The sequence below is a fragment of the Cetorhinus maximus genome, chromosome 15, assembly GCF_964194155.1.
Source record: "Cetorhinus maximus chromosome 15, sCetMax3.hap1.1, whole genome shotgun sequence".
NCBI classification, from domain to species: Eukaryota; Metazoa; Chordata; class Chondrichthyes; order Lamniformes; family Cetorhinidae; genus Cetorhinus; species Cetorhinus maximus.
The window spans coordinates 6,117,141-6,140,187 of NC_135893.1; the positions used below are offsets into that span (position 1 = coordinate 6,117,141).

Sequence of the window (23,047 nt, forward strand, 5' to 3'; positions counted from 1 at the left end):
TAAAACACAACTTATTAACTGCAATAAAACCCAAGACAGATGCTAGATGGATAATTGAAATATTGGACACTTGGCATAAGGAGTTTTGACAATGTAATTTATTCAATTGACTGCACACCTCTTGTCACACCTGACATCCTCATGGATGGGTAGATGGCGGCATAGTGATAATATCACTAGACTATTCATCTAGAGGCTCAGGCTAATCATCTGGGTTCAAATCCCACCATGGCAGTGGGTGGAATTTTAATTCAATTAATAATTCTGGAATATAAAAGCCAGTCTCATCGATTGTAATAACAACCCACCTGGTTTATGTTAGGGAAGGAAATCTGCCGTCCTTACCTGGTCTACCTGTCACTCCACAGCAATTTGGTTGACTCTGAAATTGTTTAGCAAACCACTCAGTCCAAGGGAAATTAGGGATGGGCAACAAGTGCTGGCCTTACCAGCGACACCCACATCCCATGAAAGAATTTTTAAAAACTTAAATGTACTGACTACCAGCAGTGGTGGTGGGAGGGTTTCTCCAATATCCCTCTGGACCATTTTCACTTTTAGCGGAGATGACTTCTGATTCTTTTTTTCGAGTTATCAACAGTCACAGATTGCAACTCTTTTGAGTACAATCACAGTTCTTGGTTTCCAGGAGTGGGACATGAACCCACAACCTTCTGATTCAAAGGCGAGGGTGCTATGGACTGAGCCACAGCTGACACCTCCCTGGTGGTGGGAATGTGGAACTTGTTTAGGGCCCTAATTGGAGGGATTCAGACAGGGAGCTGCCAGAGAGGTGGTCAGGGATTTGAGAGACCACATCACATTCACCTAACCTGGAAGAGAAAAGGGAGCTTACTAGAGTACCAATCGTTTGCAAGCAGTGACAGGGCTATTGGTGAGCTATACGAGGAAGGAGGAGCTAGCTGAGATTTTGAAAGAGAGGTGGGTCAATATCTAAGGGGAGGAAACCATTTCTGGTATCAGCTAGCCCGGGAACCAGGAGGGCAAGTCTAACGGCAAGTTTAAGGGGTTGAATGTGAACATAATGAGAAAAGGCCATTTTACCCATTGAGTCTGCTCTATGTAGAATCTTACTGGTCTTCAACAATTTACCCATTTGATCTCCCAAGCCATGCATTTTATTGGAATGATAATTATTTGAATGAGTTTTAGTGCTGGCCATTGTGTTGTCTGTTTAGTAACTTTCTTGTGTTTCAGATATCAAGAACTGATTGCCCAGAGGATGCTACATTACTGTCTCACTCACCTCGCTTATCATTTCAGCAGGCAGCTGCCCAAACGCAATAGAGCAAAATTGTAAGCTGCGCTTTCTGAATTTGAGGGGTTTTTGTTCTACTTGACCCTCCCCAACAGCATAAAACCCATCTCATTTCTACTTCTCTTCCGTTCCAAAGAAGAGTCACATTGGACTCAAAACATGAACTCGGTTTCTCTCTCCACAGATGCTGAGTTTTTCCAGCACTTTATTTCTTGCCAACTAACTCCGCCATTTTGTTCCTCTCCCCACTTCTCCCGAAGCTATTGAAGTCTTGTTGGGATACGGTTTCCTGGACATTAGACACCACGAGGATCTTATGAAAGAGATCATTTGTCATGTGTCAACATTGACAACAAATGCTGGGGGGGCTATTTTGAAAGTGTGAAAACTATGAGAGCAATTCTTCCTTCACCCAGCTCCACACATGCACATTTGTGCTGGGTACACTTCCAGCAGCGGTTTGTGGATACCAGTTGAGACCGGGAACTGTGCCCAGCTATCTGGCCCTTAACTCCAGGGAGGCTGAAGCCACTGAAACATGGATGGCACTGCTCAAGCTGCACTGACTGGGTACTGAACCTGGGACTTGCCTGATCTTGCTGTTACCTCAGCTTAAGATTGATGATAATCTCTCTGAACGATGGAGGGAAAAGCAATGAAGTTCGGGTCTTTGGTGTACTTAATGTTGTGCCTTGTGATGTGCACATTCTTCCCATATTTTCTCTTGGCTAGGCATGAAAGACGGCTGCCACAGAAAAATACATTAACACGCCTAGTATTTTGGGAAGGAGCAGGCCGGGTATATAATAACCTCTTTACATTACTGTTAAGCTCACTGTAAACAGTAACTCCAGAACTCTCTTGCTGGCAGTAGCCTATACACTGACAATCAGGTTCATTTGACCAAGTGTGGCATCAAGGAGCCCTAGCAAAACTGGAGTCAATGGGAATCAGGGGGAAAACTCTCCACTGGTTGGAGTCATGCCTAGCACAAAGGAAGGTGGTTGCTGTTGTTGGAGGTCAGTCATCTCAGCTCCAGGACATCACTGCAGGAGTTCCTCAGGGTAGTGTCCTAAGCCCAACCATCTTCAGCTGCTTCATCATAAGGTCAGAAGTGGGGATGTTCACTGATGATTGCACAATGTTCAGCACCATTCACAACTCCTCAGATACTGAAGCAGTCCATGTCCAAATGCAGCAACACCTGGACAATATCCAGGTTTGGACTAATGAGTGGCAAGTAACATTCGCGCCACACAAGTGCCAGGCAATGACCATCTCCAACAAGAAAGAATCCAACCATCGTCCCTTGATGTTCAATGGCATTACCATCGCTGAATCCCCCGCTATCAATATCCTGGGAGTTACTATTGACCAGAAACTGAACTGGACTATCCATATATATACTGTGGCTATGAGAGCAGGTTAAGAGCTAGGAATTGTGTGACGAGTAACTCACCTCCTGACTCCTCAAAGCCTGTCCACCATCTACAAGGCACAAGTCAGGAATGTGATGGAATACTCCCCACTTACCTGGATGAGTGCAGCTCCAACAACACTGAAGAAGCTGGACACCGTCCAGGACAAAGCAGCCCGCTTGATTGGCACCACTCCCACAAACATTCACTCCCTCCACCACCGATGCACAGTAGCAGCAGTGTGTACCATCTACAAGATGCACTGCAGGAATTCACCAAGGCTCCTTAGACAGCACCTTCCAAACCCACGACCACTACCATCTAGAAGGACAAGGGCAGCAGACGCATGCGAACACCACCACCTGGAAGTTCCCCTCCAAGTCACTCACCACCCTGACTTGGAAATAAATCACCGTTCCTTCACTGTCGCTGGGTCAAAATCCTGGAACTCCCTCCCTAACAGCGCTGTGGGTGTACCCACACCACATGGACTGCAGTGGTTCAAGAAGGCAGCTCACCACCACCTTCTCGAGGGCAATTAGGATGGGCATTAAATGCTTGCCCAGCCAGCGAAGCCCACATCCCATGAATGAATAATAAAAAAAAGAAGGATGATAACATTAGCGGAATAGGCAGAGGAACAACAAAAAAAAACCCAAAAACAGAAAATGCTGCAAAAACTCAGCAGGTCTGACAGCATCTGTGGAGAGAGAAACAGAGTTAACGTTTCGAGTCTGTCTGACTTCTTCAGAGCTAAGAAAAATACCGATGTGTAGAAGTTACTAAACCCTGCAAACCGCCTCCCCACCCAAATCTCAGTAAAACTTTGGTAACCTCGGTGACTAGGAAGACAGAGCCATGAGGAAAAACTTATATATATACTTAACCAATCACAGGTTCCCCTGACCCAATCCCTTGTTGCCGAGCAGCCCTTATAAAATCTGAACCGACCTAATGGACAGGGAACTGTGTGCCTTGTTTATATCGGAATGCTGCAACTTCGGGCCACAGAACTGTCTGTCAAAAATCAATTTGAACAATGTCATTGCCCTACCCTGCCCCACCCTCAAAGCCCTTGCACTGCCCATTTCCAGGGCTAAGTGGGCAGTGGATCTTCGCATCAGATTTCCCTGTTGAAGTGGCCATTGCCTTGAGTTGGTTGTTCCAACATTTGCTACAATAACCCCATCAAACGGATTGTAAACTGGGGAGTTAAGTTAAGAGTCCCAGTGATACATACTAATTGCTTCTTGGGTGAGCTCACTGGCGAAACGACACAATGAGAAAATTGTCCATTGTGCCCTTCTGTTTTCCCATCCCCCTGCCTCCGTCCTTATGTGCCCTCTCCAATTTACACAGCAAATGTGCATATTCCGACCGGTCATCCTGTGTCCACGAATGCAAAATAAATGGCCATCGGCTCCCACAGAAAGAATAGTTAAAAATATTTCTGTAACATATGCAAAGACCGGTTCCTGCTGCATCACCGTGTCACTTTACTGCAACACTCCGATCTCAGCCTGGGTGTCATGGTTGGTTTCAACGTTCTTAGAGTAAGGGTCAAAAAGCAGTCAGTGTTTCTGTTTGTAATTACCACTCGATAGGAACTGCACCTATATGGCATCAGGTCAGAATGGATTTGGTTGTGTTGCTGCCACCCACAGTCAGATAATAGTCGCTTTCTGTCTATAGTTGAAGAATGGCAACTTGAGCGTGGAACCAAAATGAAACGCTCTCTCACTATCATTTGCATTGAGAAAAATAACTTGCAGTGAAATGTCTGAGAAATTCTATTTCTAGGAGCTGGGTACTATAGAGGGATATTACACGAATGCCTCTTGGTAACATGTTTTGATTCATGTTGATACTGCATTCCCTTTGTTATTTCCCACATCAACACAACATCCTTTTGTACTGACTCACAGAGTTGCAGGCATTTATACTGAGGCTTAGTTAAGCACACATTGCTGAGCACATCAAATTGCAGTATTTTAAAATACTTAAACTACATGTATTTAGAAAATTCCACTAAATCGGTACATGAAAGCCAAGAGCACGTTTTAAAGAAGAGTCATGTGTGAAAGACAGTGTTTATAATTGTGTTCAAAGTTACAGTGCAGTTCATTTAGAATTCTCCTTTTGAAGGGATATTATCCTTTAATCCTGTTTTCCTCCTCTTTGGTCTCCCTGCGCCAGATGTTCTCCGGGAAGGTGGCAGAAAATGTGGCCCAGACCCCTGACCATTCCCGCCTTGAGTCAGCTTGGCATTCCGACCATTCCTTTCAGGGGAAGGTACCTGGTCCCTGATCAACGGCTGCCTCTAGCGAGATCAGCAGTTCCGAGGGGTTGGATGACGGAATCTGTAATGTCAGCGTTTTGTGGCGCTATACATTGCCACTGTTAGAGAAAAAAGAAAAAAAATACTTGCATTTATATAGCACCTTTCAAAACCAGCAATGTCTCAAAGCACTTTACCACCAATTAAGTACTTTTAAAGTGTGGTCCTTGATGTATTGTAGGAAATACGGCAGCCAATTTGTGCACAGCAAGCTCCCACAAACAGAAAAGTGATTACGAGCAGATAATCTATTTGTGTGCTGTTGATTGAGGGATAAACATTGGCCAGAATACGAGGGATAACTTCCCTGCTCTTCTTCGGCTTAGTACCACAGGAACTTTTGCACCCATCTGAGAGAGGCAGACAGGCCCTCAGTTTAATGTGTCATCTGAAAGACAGCACCTCCAACAGTGCAGTTCTCCCGCGGTACTGCACTGGAGTGTCAGCCTTGATTTTTGTGCTCAAGTCCTGGAGTGGGACTTGAACACAGAACCTTCTGACTCAGAGCTGGGTGCTATCAACTGAGCCACAGCCAACACACTTGGCTTCTTCTGGTAGTGTTTTGCCTTTGTTCCTCCTCAGCAACAAGTGGGCCATTATATAACCCCTTTCTCCCATGCCTGCATCGAAATTAAGACCTTATGCACGTCTCCTACACTGATTCTTAATGAATGCTTGGAGCGGTGGAATTCCTAACCTCATGCCACTGACCATTTTGTGCTCTTAAAGTTCCAGCTGAGCAGCACCTAATCACTAGTTCCTCGTCCAGTGCCCCCTAGTTTCTCAAATGATAAACTCCAAGAACGGGGGCAGCTCCCACCAACCAAAAACCAGGAGGAAAATTTGCATTTTATTGCCGCACTGGCTCCTCAAGCAGATACCTTGGGACCGCAGATCTTCAAACCAGTCTTTCATTCCTGTTTGTTGTGAGTAAGCATTAGTTCCTTCCAAGGCCATTAATATACGTTCCAGAGATCGGAGAGAATTCGCCCATGGAGAGGTGAAAAATGCCACTTTGCCTCTGCTAACTGTGGAATAGTCACGGGGAAATCATTGATCTACTCTAGAGCAGGGGGTGTCCAAGGTTTTGTCTTCATGAAACGCACCGTGAGACCTTGGGGGATATAATCTTAGGTTACAGTTACGAAGAGAGTTTGGCGTGCTCTGCTTGGCGGCTGAGTGGTGTAACTTGAGGCAACGGGGCTTAAAACACCCCTTTCCAAACAACCACCAGGCTCACATACTCCAAACCAGACAGAACAACAAATGACAACATGCGAGCACACGTTGGGTTTAGTTGGGTTCAGGTGCTACACATCACCCTCCTGCTGCAGAGCATTTTTCTACCCTGGTGAGGGGTAGATTGTAGAAATGGGTAAAAGATACTTGTTAAGAGGGAGGCTTACCGACAGGGTAAGCTCAGTGCAGAGTTTTTGTGATTAATTTGCTTTTTAATTCTCTAATAAAGTGACAGTTATTATTACTGTTAATAATTTGTATTTGCTTCTAGTGAAATCCTGGTGGAGCTGCTTGTGACCATCTTCCTTTTCCCACAGATATTTGTGCTGCTAAGGTAAATCAAATATTTGAAACAAAAATTAACTCTACCTGATTCCAGAAAAATAGGTGCTAGTGAGATTCCAGGTTCGATCTGTGGTCTGGGCTGAGTTGCTCAGTCTCAACTGGGCAGCATCAGGAAGAGAAGCATTATAACTGGCTCTGTCCCATTTAATTCATTAATGAATCATAGAATGATACCACACAGAAAGTGGCCACCCAAGAACACAGACAGAGCAGTGTTACAATAGGAATCACGCCTCCACAAGGGCAGCGATAGAGAGAACCATAGGTCTTCTGAGGATTCGCTTCCGGTGCCTGGTCCATTTTGGAGGGTACTACAATACCCTCCAGAGCGGGTGTCACTGATAGTGGTTGCTTGCTGCGCTCTCCACAACCTGGCACTGGTAAGGGGGGTCCCACTGGAGGAAGAGGATCTTGAGGCAGCTCCACTGGCCACAGAGGATGAATCCAGCAGTGAGTCAGAAGAGGAGCACGGTGAGGAGAACGCTGAGGGGGTGGAGGCAGACATCTGTAACCTTCAGGGAGGCAGGGACACCAGGGATGCCTTGATCCAACGCTCCCTCAGCTGGGCTGCGAAAGATCTGCTTCCACCTCATGCCAGGGCTGCTAACTCCATCCCAGGTGTCTGCAGTGACCCTTTCATTTGACCCCAAACTCCACTCAGTGCCTGTGCAGTAAAGTTTCGAGCCACCCATGTCCAGCGTTACATACTGGCCTACCCTGCACCACATTAAATAAAAAAGTTGAAGCATATTCAGGCCGTTACGACAGAAGAAAATTTAACTCATGTTGACAGTTGAAACAAATTAACAGAACCTTGGCTGGTCTTCAACCCCAGACCAGTAAACACAACACAACTAAAACGTTGCACAACAGAAGATCACCTGTGAACAGCCTGCTCACTCTGCTGTCCTGTTGGCCGTGATGACCTTGGCGGTTGTCCTTTGGCCAGCAGAGCCTGTGCTGGGAGCCTGGGAGGGAGCGGCCAGTGCCACAGCTGGCATCTCCCCAGTCATCACAGCCTCATCGGATGCCACGGTCACTGGCAGAGGGGCAGAGGGGCTGCTGCCATCATCCAGAGTGCCCTGAGAGGAGCCCGCAGAGACAACAAGCAGCTCGTGTGCCAACGTGAGGTCACTCTAGACCTCCCTGCTCACCATTGATGGACAGGCACTTAACTGGGATACTGGGTGCCTCACCAATCCCCCACATGGACACTGACCACCCGAGGTCAGTGCCTGTGTGAGGGCTTGCAGGTCTGAGCGCAATCCCAGGAACCCCTGGAGCTGCCTCTCCATGAGAGTCGCCAGTCTCTCAATGGAAGAGACATTGCGCCCGGCCATGAGTGTCAACGCAGTGCTCATGTTTGGCATGGACTCCTCCATAATGGAGACCATGGCACGCATACCCTCATGGATCTCCGCCAGATCCTCTTGCACATCTCGCTGGACATCCAGCATCTGCTGCCTAATGGACGACTGCAGAGGCTCATCATCAGCCTTTGACTGAGCATCGTTCTGGCCTCCAGCAGTCCTCCGACTGCCGGTGCTCTGGGCACTCTCTGCCTCTGCCTGCTCTTCAAGCGAGTGTGAAGTGCCCTCATCGCTGTGCTCTGACATTCTAGCCAAGGATCTAATGCTCATTGAGGTGCTGGTATCTGCGCTAGTGCCTGGTTCAGAGAGTGGGTCTGACGCAGGTGCATCTGAAGACCAGCGGTCCTCTGGAGTCAGGGGTGGCTCTTCAGGGTCCTGTGAACAAGTGCATGCAGGTGAATCCTAGTGAGAACAACAACATGTCATTGGTTTAAGCGATCACACTGTCACTGTGCATGCCAGGTACCCTGGTGAGACAATGGAGATCTGCATCATGGTGCCATCATCTTTCAATGATCAGTGGGGGCTCCAGTTCTGATGCTTCCATCAGTGAAGAGACTACACTAGAATGTTTGTACCATCAGAAACTCTCACCTCTGTGCACTGCACTCTTACCTTCATCTGAAACCCCAGCCTCCCCGTGGCTGGTTGACCGAGGTGTGTGGCGCCTCTTCAGCTCCAAGGCCTCCTGCTCGAAGGTGGATAGGATTAGGAGGTTTGGGGGCCTCTGCCTGTCCATTACCTCTCAATGTTGTTATGGGTCATCTTCTCCTGAAAGGACAGGGGAGCATTGATTAGTCCACTCTCTACCTGCAACGCCATTGCAGCCTGGCCAACCCTACCTGAGGAACACCTTGCTGGATACATCCGAGTCGTGGCCCTCGAGCTGCAAGGCTCTCAGTCCAAGCAGCCAGGGCTCACCCCCTTGGCCAGCTCCGGCCTCATTGACAATTGGCACTCAGACTCTAACACCCCTGAGCTCCATGGGAGGAGGGGGGTGCGGCCACCACACCAAACAAGGAGAGCTTGGGAGTGTGCTGGCCTCCTCCTTCCATCCCTGGGGACAAGGGTTCCCTCCTGGCAGCCACCTCCTCCAGGAGGACCGCGAGGCACTCGTCTGAAAACCGGGGAGGTCTGAGTGCCCACCTGACCTGCCCTCCCGCCTGGCATCTGCGGCCGCATTTGAATCCATCATTTATAATCTCCTGTTGACAACACTGAAGATGTCCTTGTTGCTGGAGGCCCTCCAGGGGCTGACTGTGCCCGTTCTCAACCGGCTGCCTGGTAGCCATTGGACCCAGCGGCTCACAGGCCCCCTCCCCCGCCCACCATTGGGGAGCCCCTGTCAGGGGCCAATCGCGGGCAGCAGCTTCTTTCCTGGCCGCTCCTGGGTCTGCCAATCGCGCCCACCCACCCGCCCGCCGAACTCAAAGCTCTGCCCCAGGTTTGGCCTAACCAAGGCTTTGTATAGCTGCAGCTAAACTTTTACCCCCTTGTATTCCAGCCCTCGAGATATAAAGGCCAGCTTTTCATTAGCCTTTTTGATTATTTTGTACGCCTGTACATTTTAATTATCTGTGTACGTGGGCCGCTAAGTCTCTCTCAACCTCCACTGTTTCTAGCTTTTCCCCATTTTGGAAGTAATTCCATCAGTCCCTTCATGAGGTCCAAAGCGGATGACCTCATCTTCGCCTACACTGAAATCCATTCAAGGAACTTTAATTTTGTTTGAATTGAATACATTAGTAATGTGCTGAAAGTGGATATTTAAACAAGATTTCGGAATGACGTTGTGAGGTAACTGGTCGTCGGTTTTCCTCCCGGGATCAGGAAGGGGAATGTTTGGCTGGGCTCCCCATTCCCGATCGTTGGATTGTGAACCCAGCTGGCAACATGAGTTACAGCATTGATTCTGGGTGAAGACAGTGTGAGCTCGACTGAGGTGGCCTATTGGAGGCCTTTAAGCTTCTGAGGGATTTGATAGGACATGATCGTCAAAGTGTTTCCACTTGTGGGCAAGCCTAGAACTAGGCGTCATAAATATGAGGTGGTCACTAATAACTTCATTGGGGAATTCAGGAGAAATGTCTCTATCCCAGAGAGTTGTTAGAATGTGAAATTTGTCCCCACGAGGAGTGGTTGATAAGAACAGCACAGATGTATTTAAGTTGGGAGGGGGGGAACACGAAGGAAATAAAAGAGGAGGGAATGTTGGTGGGGGTGGGGAGGGGTTTGTGAAGGAAGATGGGAGGAGGCTCATGTGGAGCATAAATATTGGTAAACATTTTAAAAAAAAAATATTCTTCACCCCTTCTCCCACCCCACAAAAAGTCTGATTCTGAAACTGCTTTGTGGTTTATCTCTCAGACCTAAGTCATCCCGATACTGCAGTCAGCCCCTGCTCATCAATCTGACCAGTTTCATCATCTTCACTTTCATTATGACGGGTAAGTGGCAGTTGGATGTCATTATCTTTCAATGTTGATTTTCCACTTCATGACAATTAAGAAGCATTGCTCTCTTGGCATCCATAATCTGAGATAAAATTAGCATTTTGTGTTTTATAAATAGAGTACAGAGGGATAATAGTACATTTTTTCAGGGCACTGGGGTTACATTTAAAATTCTGTGTGCATTTTTGGATGCCCTGTCATAATGCAGATAACAAAGATGTGGGGCTTTATTGTGTAAAGTTACCAAGACAGTGCCAGGGACAAGAAACAGTAATAATGTTTTCACTGGGGCAGTGGGAAGATTGGATATGGGGTTTTTAAAATTTTTTTTTTATTCTTTCATGGGATGTGGGCATTGCTGACAAAGCCAGCATTTGTTGCCCATCCCTAATTGCCCTTGAACTGAGTGGGTCACTCAGCCATTTCAAAGTCAACCATATTGCTGTGGATCACATGTAGGCCAGACCAGGTAAAGGGCATTTGTGAAACAGATGGGTTTTTTTTCACCATCAATAACAGTTTCATGGTCACCAATTCCAGATTTGAACCCATGTCCCCAGAGCATTAGCCTGGGCCCCTGGATTACTAGTCAAATGACATTATCACTACACCACTGTCTCCCCTTTGTAAATAGTGAATAGAGAAACCATTTTTCCTCTTGTTTTGGGGAATCAGCGCTAATTTAAAATTGTCATTGAGAGTGAGACGATGGATTAGGAGATGTTTCTTTCCACAAAGAGTTCTTGGAAGTTGGAATGCTTTACCACAGGGAGTATGTGAAGTAGAAATCCTGCATCCTTTAAGGAAAAGTGGACAAATATATAAAGCAGACGGAGATACAGGGAGAGTGTGGGGCGGTGGAATTAGTTTTTGGATTGCTTTAGCAGAGCGGGGACAGTATTGATGATGACATGGTCTTTCTCTGTGCTGTAAAATTACGAACATAAGCACATACAAACATACGAATTAGGAGCAAGAGTAGGCCATTCGGCCCCTTGAGTCTGCTCCGCCATTCAATAAGATCATGGCTGATCTGTTTGTGGCCTCAACTCCACTTTCAGCCTACCCCCGATAACCTTTGACTTCCTTGTTAGTCAAGAATCTGTCTGCCTCTGTCTTAAAAATATTCATTGACCCTGCCTCACTGTTCTCCAGGGAAGAGAGTTCCAAAGACTCATGACGCTCTGAGAGAAAAACTTGCTTCTCATCTCCGTCTTAAATGGGACACCCCTTGATTATTAAACTGTGCTGCCTGGTTCTAGTCTCTTTCACAAGGGGAAACATCCTTTCAGAATTCACCCTGTCAAGTCCCCTCAGGATCTTCTATGTTCCAATGAAATCACCTTTCATTCTTCTAAACTGCAATGGTTCCAGGAACAGCCTGTCCAACCTTTCCTCATAAGATAACCCCGCCCCCATCCCAGGTATCAGTCAAATGAACCTTCTCTGAACTGCTTCTAACGTATTTAAATCCTTTCTTAGATAAGGAGACCTAAACTGTACACAGTACTCTAGATGTGATGTGACCAACGCCCTGTACAACTCCAGCAAAACTTACCTGCTTTTATTATCCATTCTTCTTGCAATAAACAACATCATTTCATTTGCCTTCCTAATCACTTGCTGTACCTGCATACTAACCTTTCCTGATTCATGTACCAGGACACCTCTGTATCTCAGAGTTCCGCAATCTCTCCCCATTTAAATAATATGCTGCTTTTCTATTCTTCCTGGCAAAGTGGACAAGTTCTCATTTTCCCACATTATACTCCATCTGCCAAATTTTTGCCCACTCACTTGACCTATCTAAATCCCTTATCAGACTCCTTATGTCCTCTTCACAACTTACTTTCCTACCTATCTTTGTGTCATCAGCAAATTTAGCAACCATACATTTGGTCCCTTCAAACAAGTCATTGATATAAATTGTAAATAGTTGAGGCCCCAGCACTGACCCCTGTGGCACACCACTCATCACATCTTGTCAACCTGAAAATGACCCAATTATCCCTACTCTCTGCTTCCTGTTTGCTAACCAATCCTCTATCCATGCTAATATGTTACCCCTTACACCATGAGCTCTTATTTTGGATAGTAACCTTTGTTGTGGCACCTTCTCAAATGCCTTCTGGAAATCTAAGTACAGCACATCCACAGGTTCACCTTTATCCATGATGCTTGCTACTTCCTCAAAGAAGTCCAATAAATCAGCCAAACATGATTTCCCTTTCACCAAACCATGTCGACTCTGCTGATCGCATTGAGATTTTCTAAGTGCTTCACGATAACCTCCTTAATAATAGATTTCACCAGTTTCCCTAAGAGAGATGTTAAGCTAACTGGCCTGTAGTTTCTTTCTGTCTCCTTCCTTTCTTGAATAGAGGAATCACATTCGCTATTTTCCAATCTGATGGGAATTTTGGAAATTTAAAACCAATACATCTATTATTTCAGCAGCCACGTCTTTTAAGACTCTAGGCCATCAGGACCTGGGGACTTGTCAGCTTTTAGTTCCAAAAATGTTCTCAGTGCCCTTTCAAATTCCTCCCTCCCTTTCACCTCCTGATTCACAATTATTTTTGGGATGTTATTTGTATTCTCTACAGTGAAGACAGACACAATATATCTGTTCAATTCAGCCACCATTTTCTTAGTTTCCACTATTAATTCCCCATTCTCACTCTCTAGAGGACCAACACTCAGTTTACTTATGCGTTTCCTTTTTCAACACCTGCAGAAACTCTTACTACCTGTTTTTATATTTCGAGCTAGCTTTCTCTTACACTCTAATTTCTCCCCCCTAATTAACCTCTTAGTAATTCTTTACTGTTCTTTATATTCTGTCCAATCTTCTGACCTGCCACTCATCTTTGTGGAATTATAAGCTTTTCTTTCAATCTGATGCTATCTTTAACTTCTTTAGTTAGCCACGGATGGTGTGTCCTTCCTGTAGAATCTTTCTTTCTCACTGGAATGTATCTTTTCTTAGTATTCTGAAATATCTTCTTAAATGCCTACCACTGAATCTCTACTGATTTATCCCTGAACCTAATTTCCCAGTCCACTTTAGCCAACACTGACTTCATTTTTTAAAAATTCAGTTAAGGGATGTGGGCTTCGCTGGCTAGGCCAGCATTTATTGCCCATCCCTAATTGTCCTTGAGAAGGTGGTGGGTGAGCTGCCTTCTTGAACCGCTGCAGTCCATGTGGTGTAGGTACAGTCCCAGTGCTGTTAGGTTGGGAGTTCCAGGATTTTGACCCAGCAACAGTGAAGGAACGGCCGATATATTTCCAAGTCAGGATCGTGAGTGGTTTGGAGGGGAACTTTCAGGTGATGGCGTTCCCATCTATCTGCTGCCCTTGTCCTTCTAGATGGTAGCGGTTGTGAGTTTGGAAGGTGCTGTCTAAGGAGCCTTGGTGAGTTCTTGCAGTGCATCTTGTAGATGGTACACACTGCTGCTACTGTGCGTCGGTGGTGGAGGGAGTGAATGTTTGTGGATGGGGTGCCAATCAAGTGGGCTGCTTTGTCCTGGATGGTGTCAAGCTTCTTGAGTGTTGTTGGAGCCGCACTCATCCAGGCAAATGGAGAGTATTCCATCAGACTCCTGACTTGTGCCTTGTAGGTAGATTACAGGCTTTGGGGAGTCAGGCGGTGAGTTACATTCCACAGGGTTCCTAGCCTCTGACCTGCTCTTGTAGACACAGTATTTATAAGGCTATTCCAGTTCAGTTTCTGGTCAATGGTAACCCCCAGGATATTAATAGTGGGGATTCAGTGATGGTAATATCATTGAATGCCAAGGGGAGATGGCTAGATTCTCTCTTGTTGGACATAGTCATTGGCTAGCACTTGTGTGGCGCAAATGTTACTTGCCACTTGTCAGCCCAAGCCTGGATACTGTCCAGATCTTGCTGCATTTGGACATGCACTGCTTCATGACCTGAGGAGTCGCGAATGGTGCTGAACATTGTGCAATCATCAGTGAACATCCCCACTTCTGACCTTATGATGGAAGGAAGGTCTTCATGCCCTCATAATTACCTTTATTTAAGTTTAAAACACTAGTCTTGGATCCACTCTACGCTCCCTTAAACTGAATGTGAAACTCAATCATACTATGTTCACTGCTACCTAGGGCCACCTTCACCATGAGGTCTTTAATTAATCCTGTCTCATTGCACATTACCAGATCTCATATAGCCTGCTCTCTGGTTGGTGCTAAAATGTGCTGTTATAAGAAACTGTTCCAAAAACACTCTTATGAACTCATCATCCAGGCTACCTTTGCCAATCTGATTTGTCTAATTTACATGTAGATTAAAATCACCCATGATTATCACTGTACCTTTCTCGCAAGCTCCCATTATTTCTTCCTGTATACCCCATCCTACAGTGTGTTATTGTTAAGGGGCCTATAAACCATTCCCACAAATGACTTCTTACCTTCACTATTTCTCATCTCTACCCAAACTGATTCTATATCTTGATCTCCAGAACTAAGGTTCCTTTGTTACATTTGAGGTTCTGCTTTTTAATTTAGCCTCTAGATCTCTCTCTCTCTCTCTCTCTCACTATTGTACCAATGTCATTCTCAATTAACAGAGCCACTCCTCCACTTTTTCCTAGCTTCCTGTCCTGCCTAAATGCCATGTACCCTTGAATATTTAGGTCCCAGTCTTTGTCATCTTGCAGCCATGTCTCGTAGTGGCTATCAGATCATACATATTTATTTCTATTTCTGCTGTCAATTCATCAGTATTGTTATGAATGCTACGTGCACTCAGATACAGAGCCTTTAGTTCCATTTTTTAACTTTTTTTGTAACCTCTAGTCTTATCTGCTGGTCCACTCTGTACGCTCTGTCCCTCCCTTCCTGATCATCACTCTGATCATCATTCCTGTTATTCCTACTTTGTTCTTTTGCCTTGTCTTCTCTATTTAACTTATCACATCTTCCTAAACTTGATCTCTTGCTCCCAATATTTAGTTTAAAGCCCTCTCTACCGCTCTAGTTATATGACTCGCCAGAACACTGGGCCCAGCAAAGTGTAGGTGAAGACTGTCCCCATGGTACAGCTCCCACTTTCACCAGTACTGGTGCCAGTACCCCATGAATTGAAACCCATTTCTCCAACACCAGTCTTTGAGCCTTGCATTTAATTCTCAACTCTGATTTACCCCACGCCAATTTGCTTGTGGTTCAGGTAGTAATCCAGAGATTGTTACCTTTGAGGTTCTGCTTTTTAATTTAGCCTCTAGATGCTCATACCCCCACAGCAGAACCTCTTTCCTATTTCTACCTATGTCATTGGTACCTACATGGACCACAACCACTGAATCCTCCCTCTCCCACTGCAACTTCCAAGAATTCTGTGCTCTGATGCAACAATGCATGTGGGTCCTAATCTTAGAACCGCATACTGATGCTTTTCTAGGATTAGGACTGAGGTGCACCGTTGCTTCAGAGCACAGGATTCTTTAGTCTGTATCAAACCCATGTTATACATGTCCTTGGGAGTGTTTGACACTGGGACTTCCCTAGCAACAACATCCCTGACTTTAATGATTGCAAATCCGGTGTGACTAAACAGAGAGATTAGTCAGTTTTAGCATCAGCAGCAGCATTAGAGCAATGTCACGTGACAATGGTAAAACACATGGTTATGTTGTTAGAATCTTTTGTTAGTAAAGTCGGCAAATTGGTCTGATTCTAGTGAAACTTCTTTAGGATTTACAGTCCTTCTGACCTTGATGGACCCAGTCCCTAATGAAGTGAAAGTGGCTTTCCATGTGTATGGAGTTGGATCATTTGCACAGGGAATCGCAATGACGGCCTTCACTGCTGCTGCATCTCAGTGTGTAAGATTTTATTTATCATCCTGTGCATCCTTTGCGTGTTATGATTAGAATGTCGGCCGTTGTATCCGGTCTTTATGTTCAGCTAGAAACACTGGCCTACTCTGAACGTGTTGGTGGTGCTCCCTTGATAATCTAGTGAAAAGGGGCACTGGCAAATGATAGAGACTTTCATCCTGGGTATGAAATGGGCAGGCTCGGCTCAGTCTGCTGGTCTCAGTTAGGTCCATAGCAACTGGCCTCGCTGCGTCCCTCAGTTAGGAAGGGGGAAGCAATCAGCCAGACTTCGCAATCCTGTTCACCCATCACGTGAACGCCGCAGGAAAGCTCGTGTACATGGATGTCAAGCAAGAGCAGGATTGGGAACAGTTGTGATGCCCTTCACAATTTAACGTTCAATTAACTGTACAAACTCACATATGAAAAAATGACACGTTGTGCAAAGTGTGGTCAGTGCCCATGAAACTTTGTCCCATTAAGACTTAATAACATCAGGAAAATAAGAGCGAGAATTAGTAATAAATATGGTATGAAGATATATTATTACACATTATGTAACACTGGGAAATCTGGAGAGTAAGACCCTGAATTTAAAGAAAGCAACAAATTTTGATTTGAAAAGTGTAGTTCCTTTGGTTTAAAGATTACCACTGATAAGAATTTTGTTTGTTTATCTTTGATAGGCAAATACAACTCCTGAACTGTACTACCTGTCCCTTGTGTTATCTGTACTGACTGTGCTTGCAACAGGTATGTACTTTGTCATTAGTAAGAAATTCTAGATAAAGGGACATGGCCCACATTGCCAAGATTGTATAGGAAACAAGGCCTGGTAGTAATAATTACATAATTCCAAAACTGAGACCTAGTGGTTTACATACTGTGGGAGCAGAAGACGACAGAATGAAGGGGTTTCCATAGTTTTAATTACATCTTTTTATGGTAATCATGTGCCCTTTATCGGCCTTAAGAATTTGTATTCCAAAATATACCGTAAGATATTTTTTTGGAAATGTCTCTTATTTCCTACTTACTTTTAATTGTATTCATCTAATATTATGATATTTCCACACCTCAGCCATGCACACAATGAATGCTTAATTCAGAATTCATGACCTTGTCAAATTGTCAAGTGCGAGTTAATTATTTAATCAGATAGGCAAGAAATGGAAGTTTACTTTAACATCACATCACCCAATATATTTCCAGTTCACATTAACCTTCTTCTTGGGTCCTGATTTGAGTTATGCTTTTTATATCAGTGTTTTATAATAAGGAAATCCTGTGTCAACATTTGGCTGTCACACTGTCACTGTAAACTTCCTGTTATCAAGGGATATGATTGTGCTTCCCAGTTCACATTGCTCATGTCGTTATGCTTGGCTGTTTTCAGCACTGCACCATGACATTTTCCTGGTAATAGTATTCAGGGTTCCAAATCAAGATAGAGACTGTAAAGGTTGCATATTTATAGTGGTCACTTGAACATTTTACTGGGAATATGTTGGTTCCTCTGGAATTGTATTTGGGAAGAGAACAGAGGGACGAAGAAACATCTATTTTGATCACTTGTCATGCTCATGAGAAGGGGGCTGGGCTGCCTTTTATTTGCTGGTCATGGATGTATTTCAGTGCCCTCTGCATTGCGCTTATTTGTGGAATTAAGTGCCGTAGAACGTGGTTGACCCAATCAGACAGGAATTAGCCATCTTACTGACTGGAGCATAGCAAATATTTTCAACTCTAAGATAAAAGCAAAATACTGCGGATGCTGGAAATCTGAAACAAAAACAAAAATAGCTGGAAAAACTCGGCAGGTCTGACAGCATCTGCGGAGAGGAGCACAGTTAACGTTTCAAGTCCGTATGACTCTTCATCAGAACTAAGGAAAAATAGAAATGAGATGAAATATAAGCTGGTTGAGGGGGGTGGGACAGGTAGAGCTGGATAGAGGGCCAGTGATAGGTGGAGGCAAAGAAGAGGTTGCCAAAGATGTCATAGACAAAAGGCCAAAGAGGTGTTGACGGTAGTGATATTAGCTAAGAAATGTGCTAATGGTGACATTAAGGATAGAAAGCAGGACGAGCAAGTAACAGATAGCCCTAGTGGGGGTGGAGGGAAGGGATCGAAATAGGCTAAAAGGTGGAGATAAAACAATGAATGGAAATACATTTAAAAATAATAGAAATAGGTGGGAAAAGAAAAAATATATTAAAAAAAAAATATATATATATTAAAAAATATATAAATAATTGGAGAAAGGGGGATCGGAAAGGGGGTGGGGATGGAGGAGAGAGTTCATGATCTGAAGTTGTTGAACTCAATATTCAGTCCGGAAGGCTGTAAAGTGCCTAGTTGGAAGATGAGGTGCTGTTCCTCCAGTTTGCGTTGAGCTTCACTGGAACATTGCAGCAGGGCAAGGACGGACATGTGGGCATGAGAGCAGGGTGGTGTGTTGAAATGGCAAGCGACAGGGAGGTCTGGGTAATGCTTATGGACAGACCGAAGGTGTTCTGCAAAGCGGTCACCCAGTCTGCGTTTGGTCTCTCCAATGTAGAGGAAACCGCATTGGGAGCAGTGAATAGAATAGACTAAATTGAGGGAAGTGCAAGTGAAATGCTGCTTCACTTGAAAAAGAGTGTTTAGGCCCTTGGATGGTGAGGAGGGGGAAAGTAGAGGGGCAGGTGTTGCATCTTCTGTGGTTGCATGGGAAGGTGCCGTGGGAGGGGGTTGAGGTGTAGGGGGTGATGGAGGAGTGGACCAGGGTGTCCCGGAGGGAACGGTCCCTATGGAATGCCGCTAGGGGGGGTGAAGGGAAGATGTGTTTGGTGGTGGCATCATGCTGGAGTTGGCGGAAATGGCGGAGGATGATCCTTTGATTGAGGAGGCTGGTGGGGTGATAAGTGAGGACAAGGGGGACCCTATCATGGTTCTGGGAGGGAGGAGAAGGCGTGAGGGAGGATGCGCGGGATATGGGCCGGACACGGTCGAGGGCCCTGTCAACGACCGTGGGTGGAAAACCTTGGTTAAGGAAGAAGGAGGACATGTCAGAGGAACTGTTTTTGAGAATGGCATCATCAGAACAGATGCGACGGAGGCGAAGGAACTGAGAGAATGGGATGGAGTCCTTACAGGAGGCGGGGTGTGAGGAGCTGTAGTCGAGGTAGCTGTGGGAGTCGCTGGGCTTGTAATGGATATTGATGGACAGTCTATCACCAGAAATGGAGACAGAGAGGTCAAGGAAGGGAAGGGAAGTGTCAGAGTTGGACCATGTGAAAATGATGGAGGGGTGGAGATTGGAAGCAAAATTAATACATTTTTCCAGGTCCAGACGAGAGCACGAAGCAGCACTGAAGCAGTCATCGATGTGCCGGAGAAAGAGTTGTGGGAGGGGGCCTGAGTAAATATTTTCAACTCCCCTCCAAGTCACAGACCATCCTGACTTGGAAACATATCGCCACCGTTCCTCCACCATCGCTGGGTCAAAATCCTAGAACCCTCCCTCACAGCACTGTGGGTGTTCCTGCAGCGGTACAAGAAAGCGGCTCACCACCACCTTCTTCATGGGCAATTAGGGCTGGGCAATAAATGCTGGCCTAGCCAGCGATGCCCACACCCCACACTGGAGCACAAAACAAGCCCAGGGTCTTGGGGGGCAGACTGAGGTGTGATCGATCGCAGTGGTTTCCAAGTCTGATTGTGCTGAAAACCCCACTGATGGACTGTTTTAATGTGTTTTTTTTGAAACAGGTTTCATTGGTTTCTTGATACCATTCTGGCTGGCTGACATTTTCTACAAAGGAATGGTTTTAAATCAGCAATCACGAGCTGGAATCTGTCACAATCCAGTTGCTAGCTGTTCGTATCTGTGGCATGTATAATGAAGGCACTCAAAAAAAGAACACCGGCATGAATAATGTATTTGGTTGCCATGCGACAGTAGCTTCTGGAACATTCCACCAGCGAGAGTTTGAGCCATTGCAGTGGAAGCAACCCAAGTCAAGTTATGTCAAAAGACTCTGAATGAGTGGATTAGTTAACAGTATTTGCTTTGTAGGTTTAATGCATTTGACTGCAATATAACTATCACATTTGGAGAAATCACTGTTTCTATGTCAGCTGTATTATAAAGTTTAGACCATTTCAAATCAATTTAAATTACAGCAGTCAGCTGCCAACTCTGCAGTATTCGCTTCCAGGAAAGGCAACAGCTCTTTAATTTATTGATATAGTTTAAGCAGTGGAGCTGCTTAACTCATTGAGGGCTGAGGTTGCTTGAAAATACACGAGCAGAATTTTCATTTTCCTTGACCTATCCTTCAAAGGGTTAGGACATGTTCTCTTTTGCCAAGGACAGCACAAGAGAAAACAGCAACCTTCAGAGTTTCAACTCTGTCCAAGCTCCCAGAACCCAACAGGGCCAACATCCAGTTTAGCAGGAAAGATCTTGAATATATATCTAAGTGCCTTTCACACTTCCCAAAGTGCTTCAACCAATAAAGTACAAGAAATTACTCCTAAGATCTGGCTGAAAGTGGGACAATGTGGGGAAATACAGTTTAGCACTAGTCATTACAAATTATCCAAACCGTTGGTGGCCATGTCATCAGCCTAAACTCTGGAATACCCTCCCTCTTCACCTCTGTCTCCTCTAAGGCTCAAGATTCAACTTAAAACCTGCATCTTTAATCTAGAGTTTGGTCATCTGGTATGTTTTACTGCATTAAAGAATACCTATATATTCATTGGTTCCAACATGAACAGGATTCCACAGTCAACAGAATTGTTCTGAGGCACCTAGTGTTCAAACCTCAACATCCACCGATCCCGCTCCACTTTGAGTCCTCTGTTGGAATGTTCAGGCTTTATGGTCAATAAATGGACAACTTCCTCCCAGACCTCTGCCACTACTGCTAGGAGATACATCAGAGTGATCTAGGATGCCTTCTTCACTGATTTTTATTGTTTCTCTGGTTAACACAGTGCCTGACTTCTACCTCGTGCTTGCTGCAATAGGGTCAGTGGAAGGTGGTGAGGATAGTCACATGTGTGTGGGTGACCACCTGTACAGATATCACATAGCAGAAAACACAAACTCAAAACGAAACTCTCTCTCACTCTGCCAAAGCTGTTGACTTGTGCTTGTGGCTGCCTTTACAGTCTTCCAGTTACTCATTCTAGTCTTGTGTGAGAGGTCAGAATACTTCACAGGGGAATCATACCTGACAACTACACACACACACACACTTTCCAATAAAAGTTGCTGGATTGTAATCAGAATCAGGAACTTTGATTTTTTTTTATTACTAGTTACTAGGGAGGCTGAGAAAAATTATAACGTGAGATTAACTAGTACAGAGACATTAAACCAGTGCCTTTTGATGCATAAACCTTTTTCATACACAATCACAGAGCAGAAGAGGCCCTTCGGCCCATCAAGTCTGCACCGACACATGAGAAACACCTGACCTACCTACCTACCTCCCATTTACCAGCACTTGGCCCATAGCCTTGAATGTTATGACGTGCCAAGTGCTCATCCAGTTTACTTTTTAAAGGATGTGAGGCAACCCGCCTCCACCACCCTCCCAGGCAGTGCATTCCAGACTGTCACCACCCTCTGGGTAAAAAAGTTTTTCCTCACCTCCTGCTCCTCACCTTGAATTTATGCCCCCTTGTGACTGACCCTTCAACTAAGGGGAACAGCTGCTCCTTATCCACCCTGTCCATGCCCCTCATAATCTTGTACACCTCGAACAGGTCGCCCCTCAGTCTTCTCTGCTCCAACGAAAACAACCCCAGTCTATCCAACCTCTCTTCATAACTTAAATGTTTCATCCCAGGCAACATCCTGGTGAATCTCCTCTGCACCCCCTCCAGTGCAAACACGTCCTTCCTATAATGTGGCGACCAGAACTGCACACAGTACTCCAGCTATGGCCTCACTAAGGTTCTATACAACTCCAACATGACCTCCCTGCTTTTGTAATCTATGCCCCGATTGATAAAGGCAAGTGTCCCATATGCCTTTTTCACCACCCCAGTAACATGCCCCTCTGCCTTCAGAGATCTATGGACATGTCCGCCAAGGTCCCTTTGTTCCTCAGAACTTCCTAGTGCTATGCCGTTCATTGAATACTTCCTTGTCAAATTACTCCTTCCAAAGTGTATCACCTCACACTTTTCAGGATTAAATTCCATCTGCCACTTATTCTGCCTATTTGACCATCCCATCTATATCTTCCTGTAGCCCAAGACACTCAACTTCACTGTTAACCACCCAGCCAATCTTTGTGTCATCCGCAAACTTACTAATCCTACCCCCCCACATGGTCATCTATGTCGTTTATATAAATGACGAATAATAGGGGACCCAGCACAGATCCATGTGGTATGCCACTGGACACTGGCTTCCAGTCACTAAAGCATCCTTCTGTCATCACCTCTGCCTCCTACAACTAAGCCAATTTTGAATCCACCTTATCAAATTACCCTGTATCCCATGTGCCTTTGCCTTCTTTATAAGTCTCCCATGTGGGACATTGGCAAAGGCTTTACTGAAATCAAATTTCTCCTCTTTATTCTCTCATGGGATGTGAGCATCACTGGCATTTGCTGCCCATCCCTTGTGTGGCTTGGTCATTGCAGAGGGCAGTTAAGGGTCAACCACATTGCTGGGAGTCTGAAGTCATGTGAAGGCCAGACAGGGTAAGGATGGCAGATTTCCTTCCCAAAGGGGCATTAGTGA

The 23,047-nt window shown here is 45.3% G+C and overlaps 1 protein-coding gene across 2 annotated transcripts; it reads left to right on the plus strand.

Moving 5' to 3' along the window:
• Positions 1-753: 753 nt before the first annotated feature.
• On the plus strand, positions 754-20,400 carry LOC144690370 (uncharacterized). 2 transcript variants are annotated; one of them, XM_078557798.1, is made up of 6 exons: positions 754-1,317; positions 6,546-6,608; positions 10,357-10,436; positions 16,172-16,302; positions 16,983-17,049; positions 20,050-20,400. In XM_078557798.1, exons 1-6 carry the CDS (start codon positions 1,163-1,165, stop codon positions 20,178-20,180), a joined length of 627 nt encoding a protein of 208 aa, XP_078413924.1. In that variant the 5' UTR covers positions 754-1,162; the 3' UTR covers positions 20,181-20,400. The 2 variants fall into 2 exon arrangements, with proteins under 2 accessions (XP_078413924.1, XP_078413925.1); XM_078557799.1 differs by lacking the exon at positions 6,546-6,608.
• Positions 20,401-23,047: the final 2,647 nt, after the last annotated feature.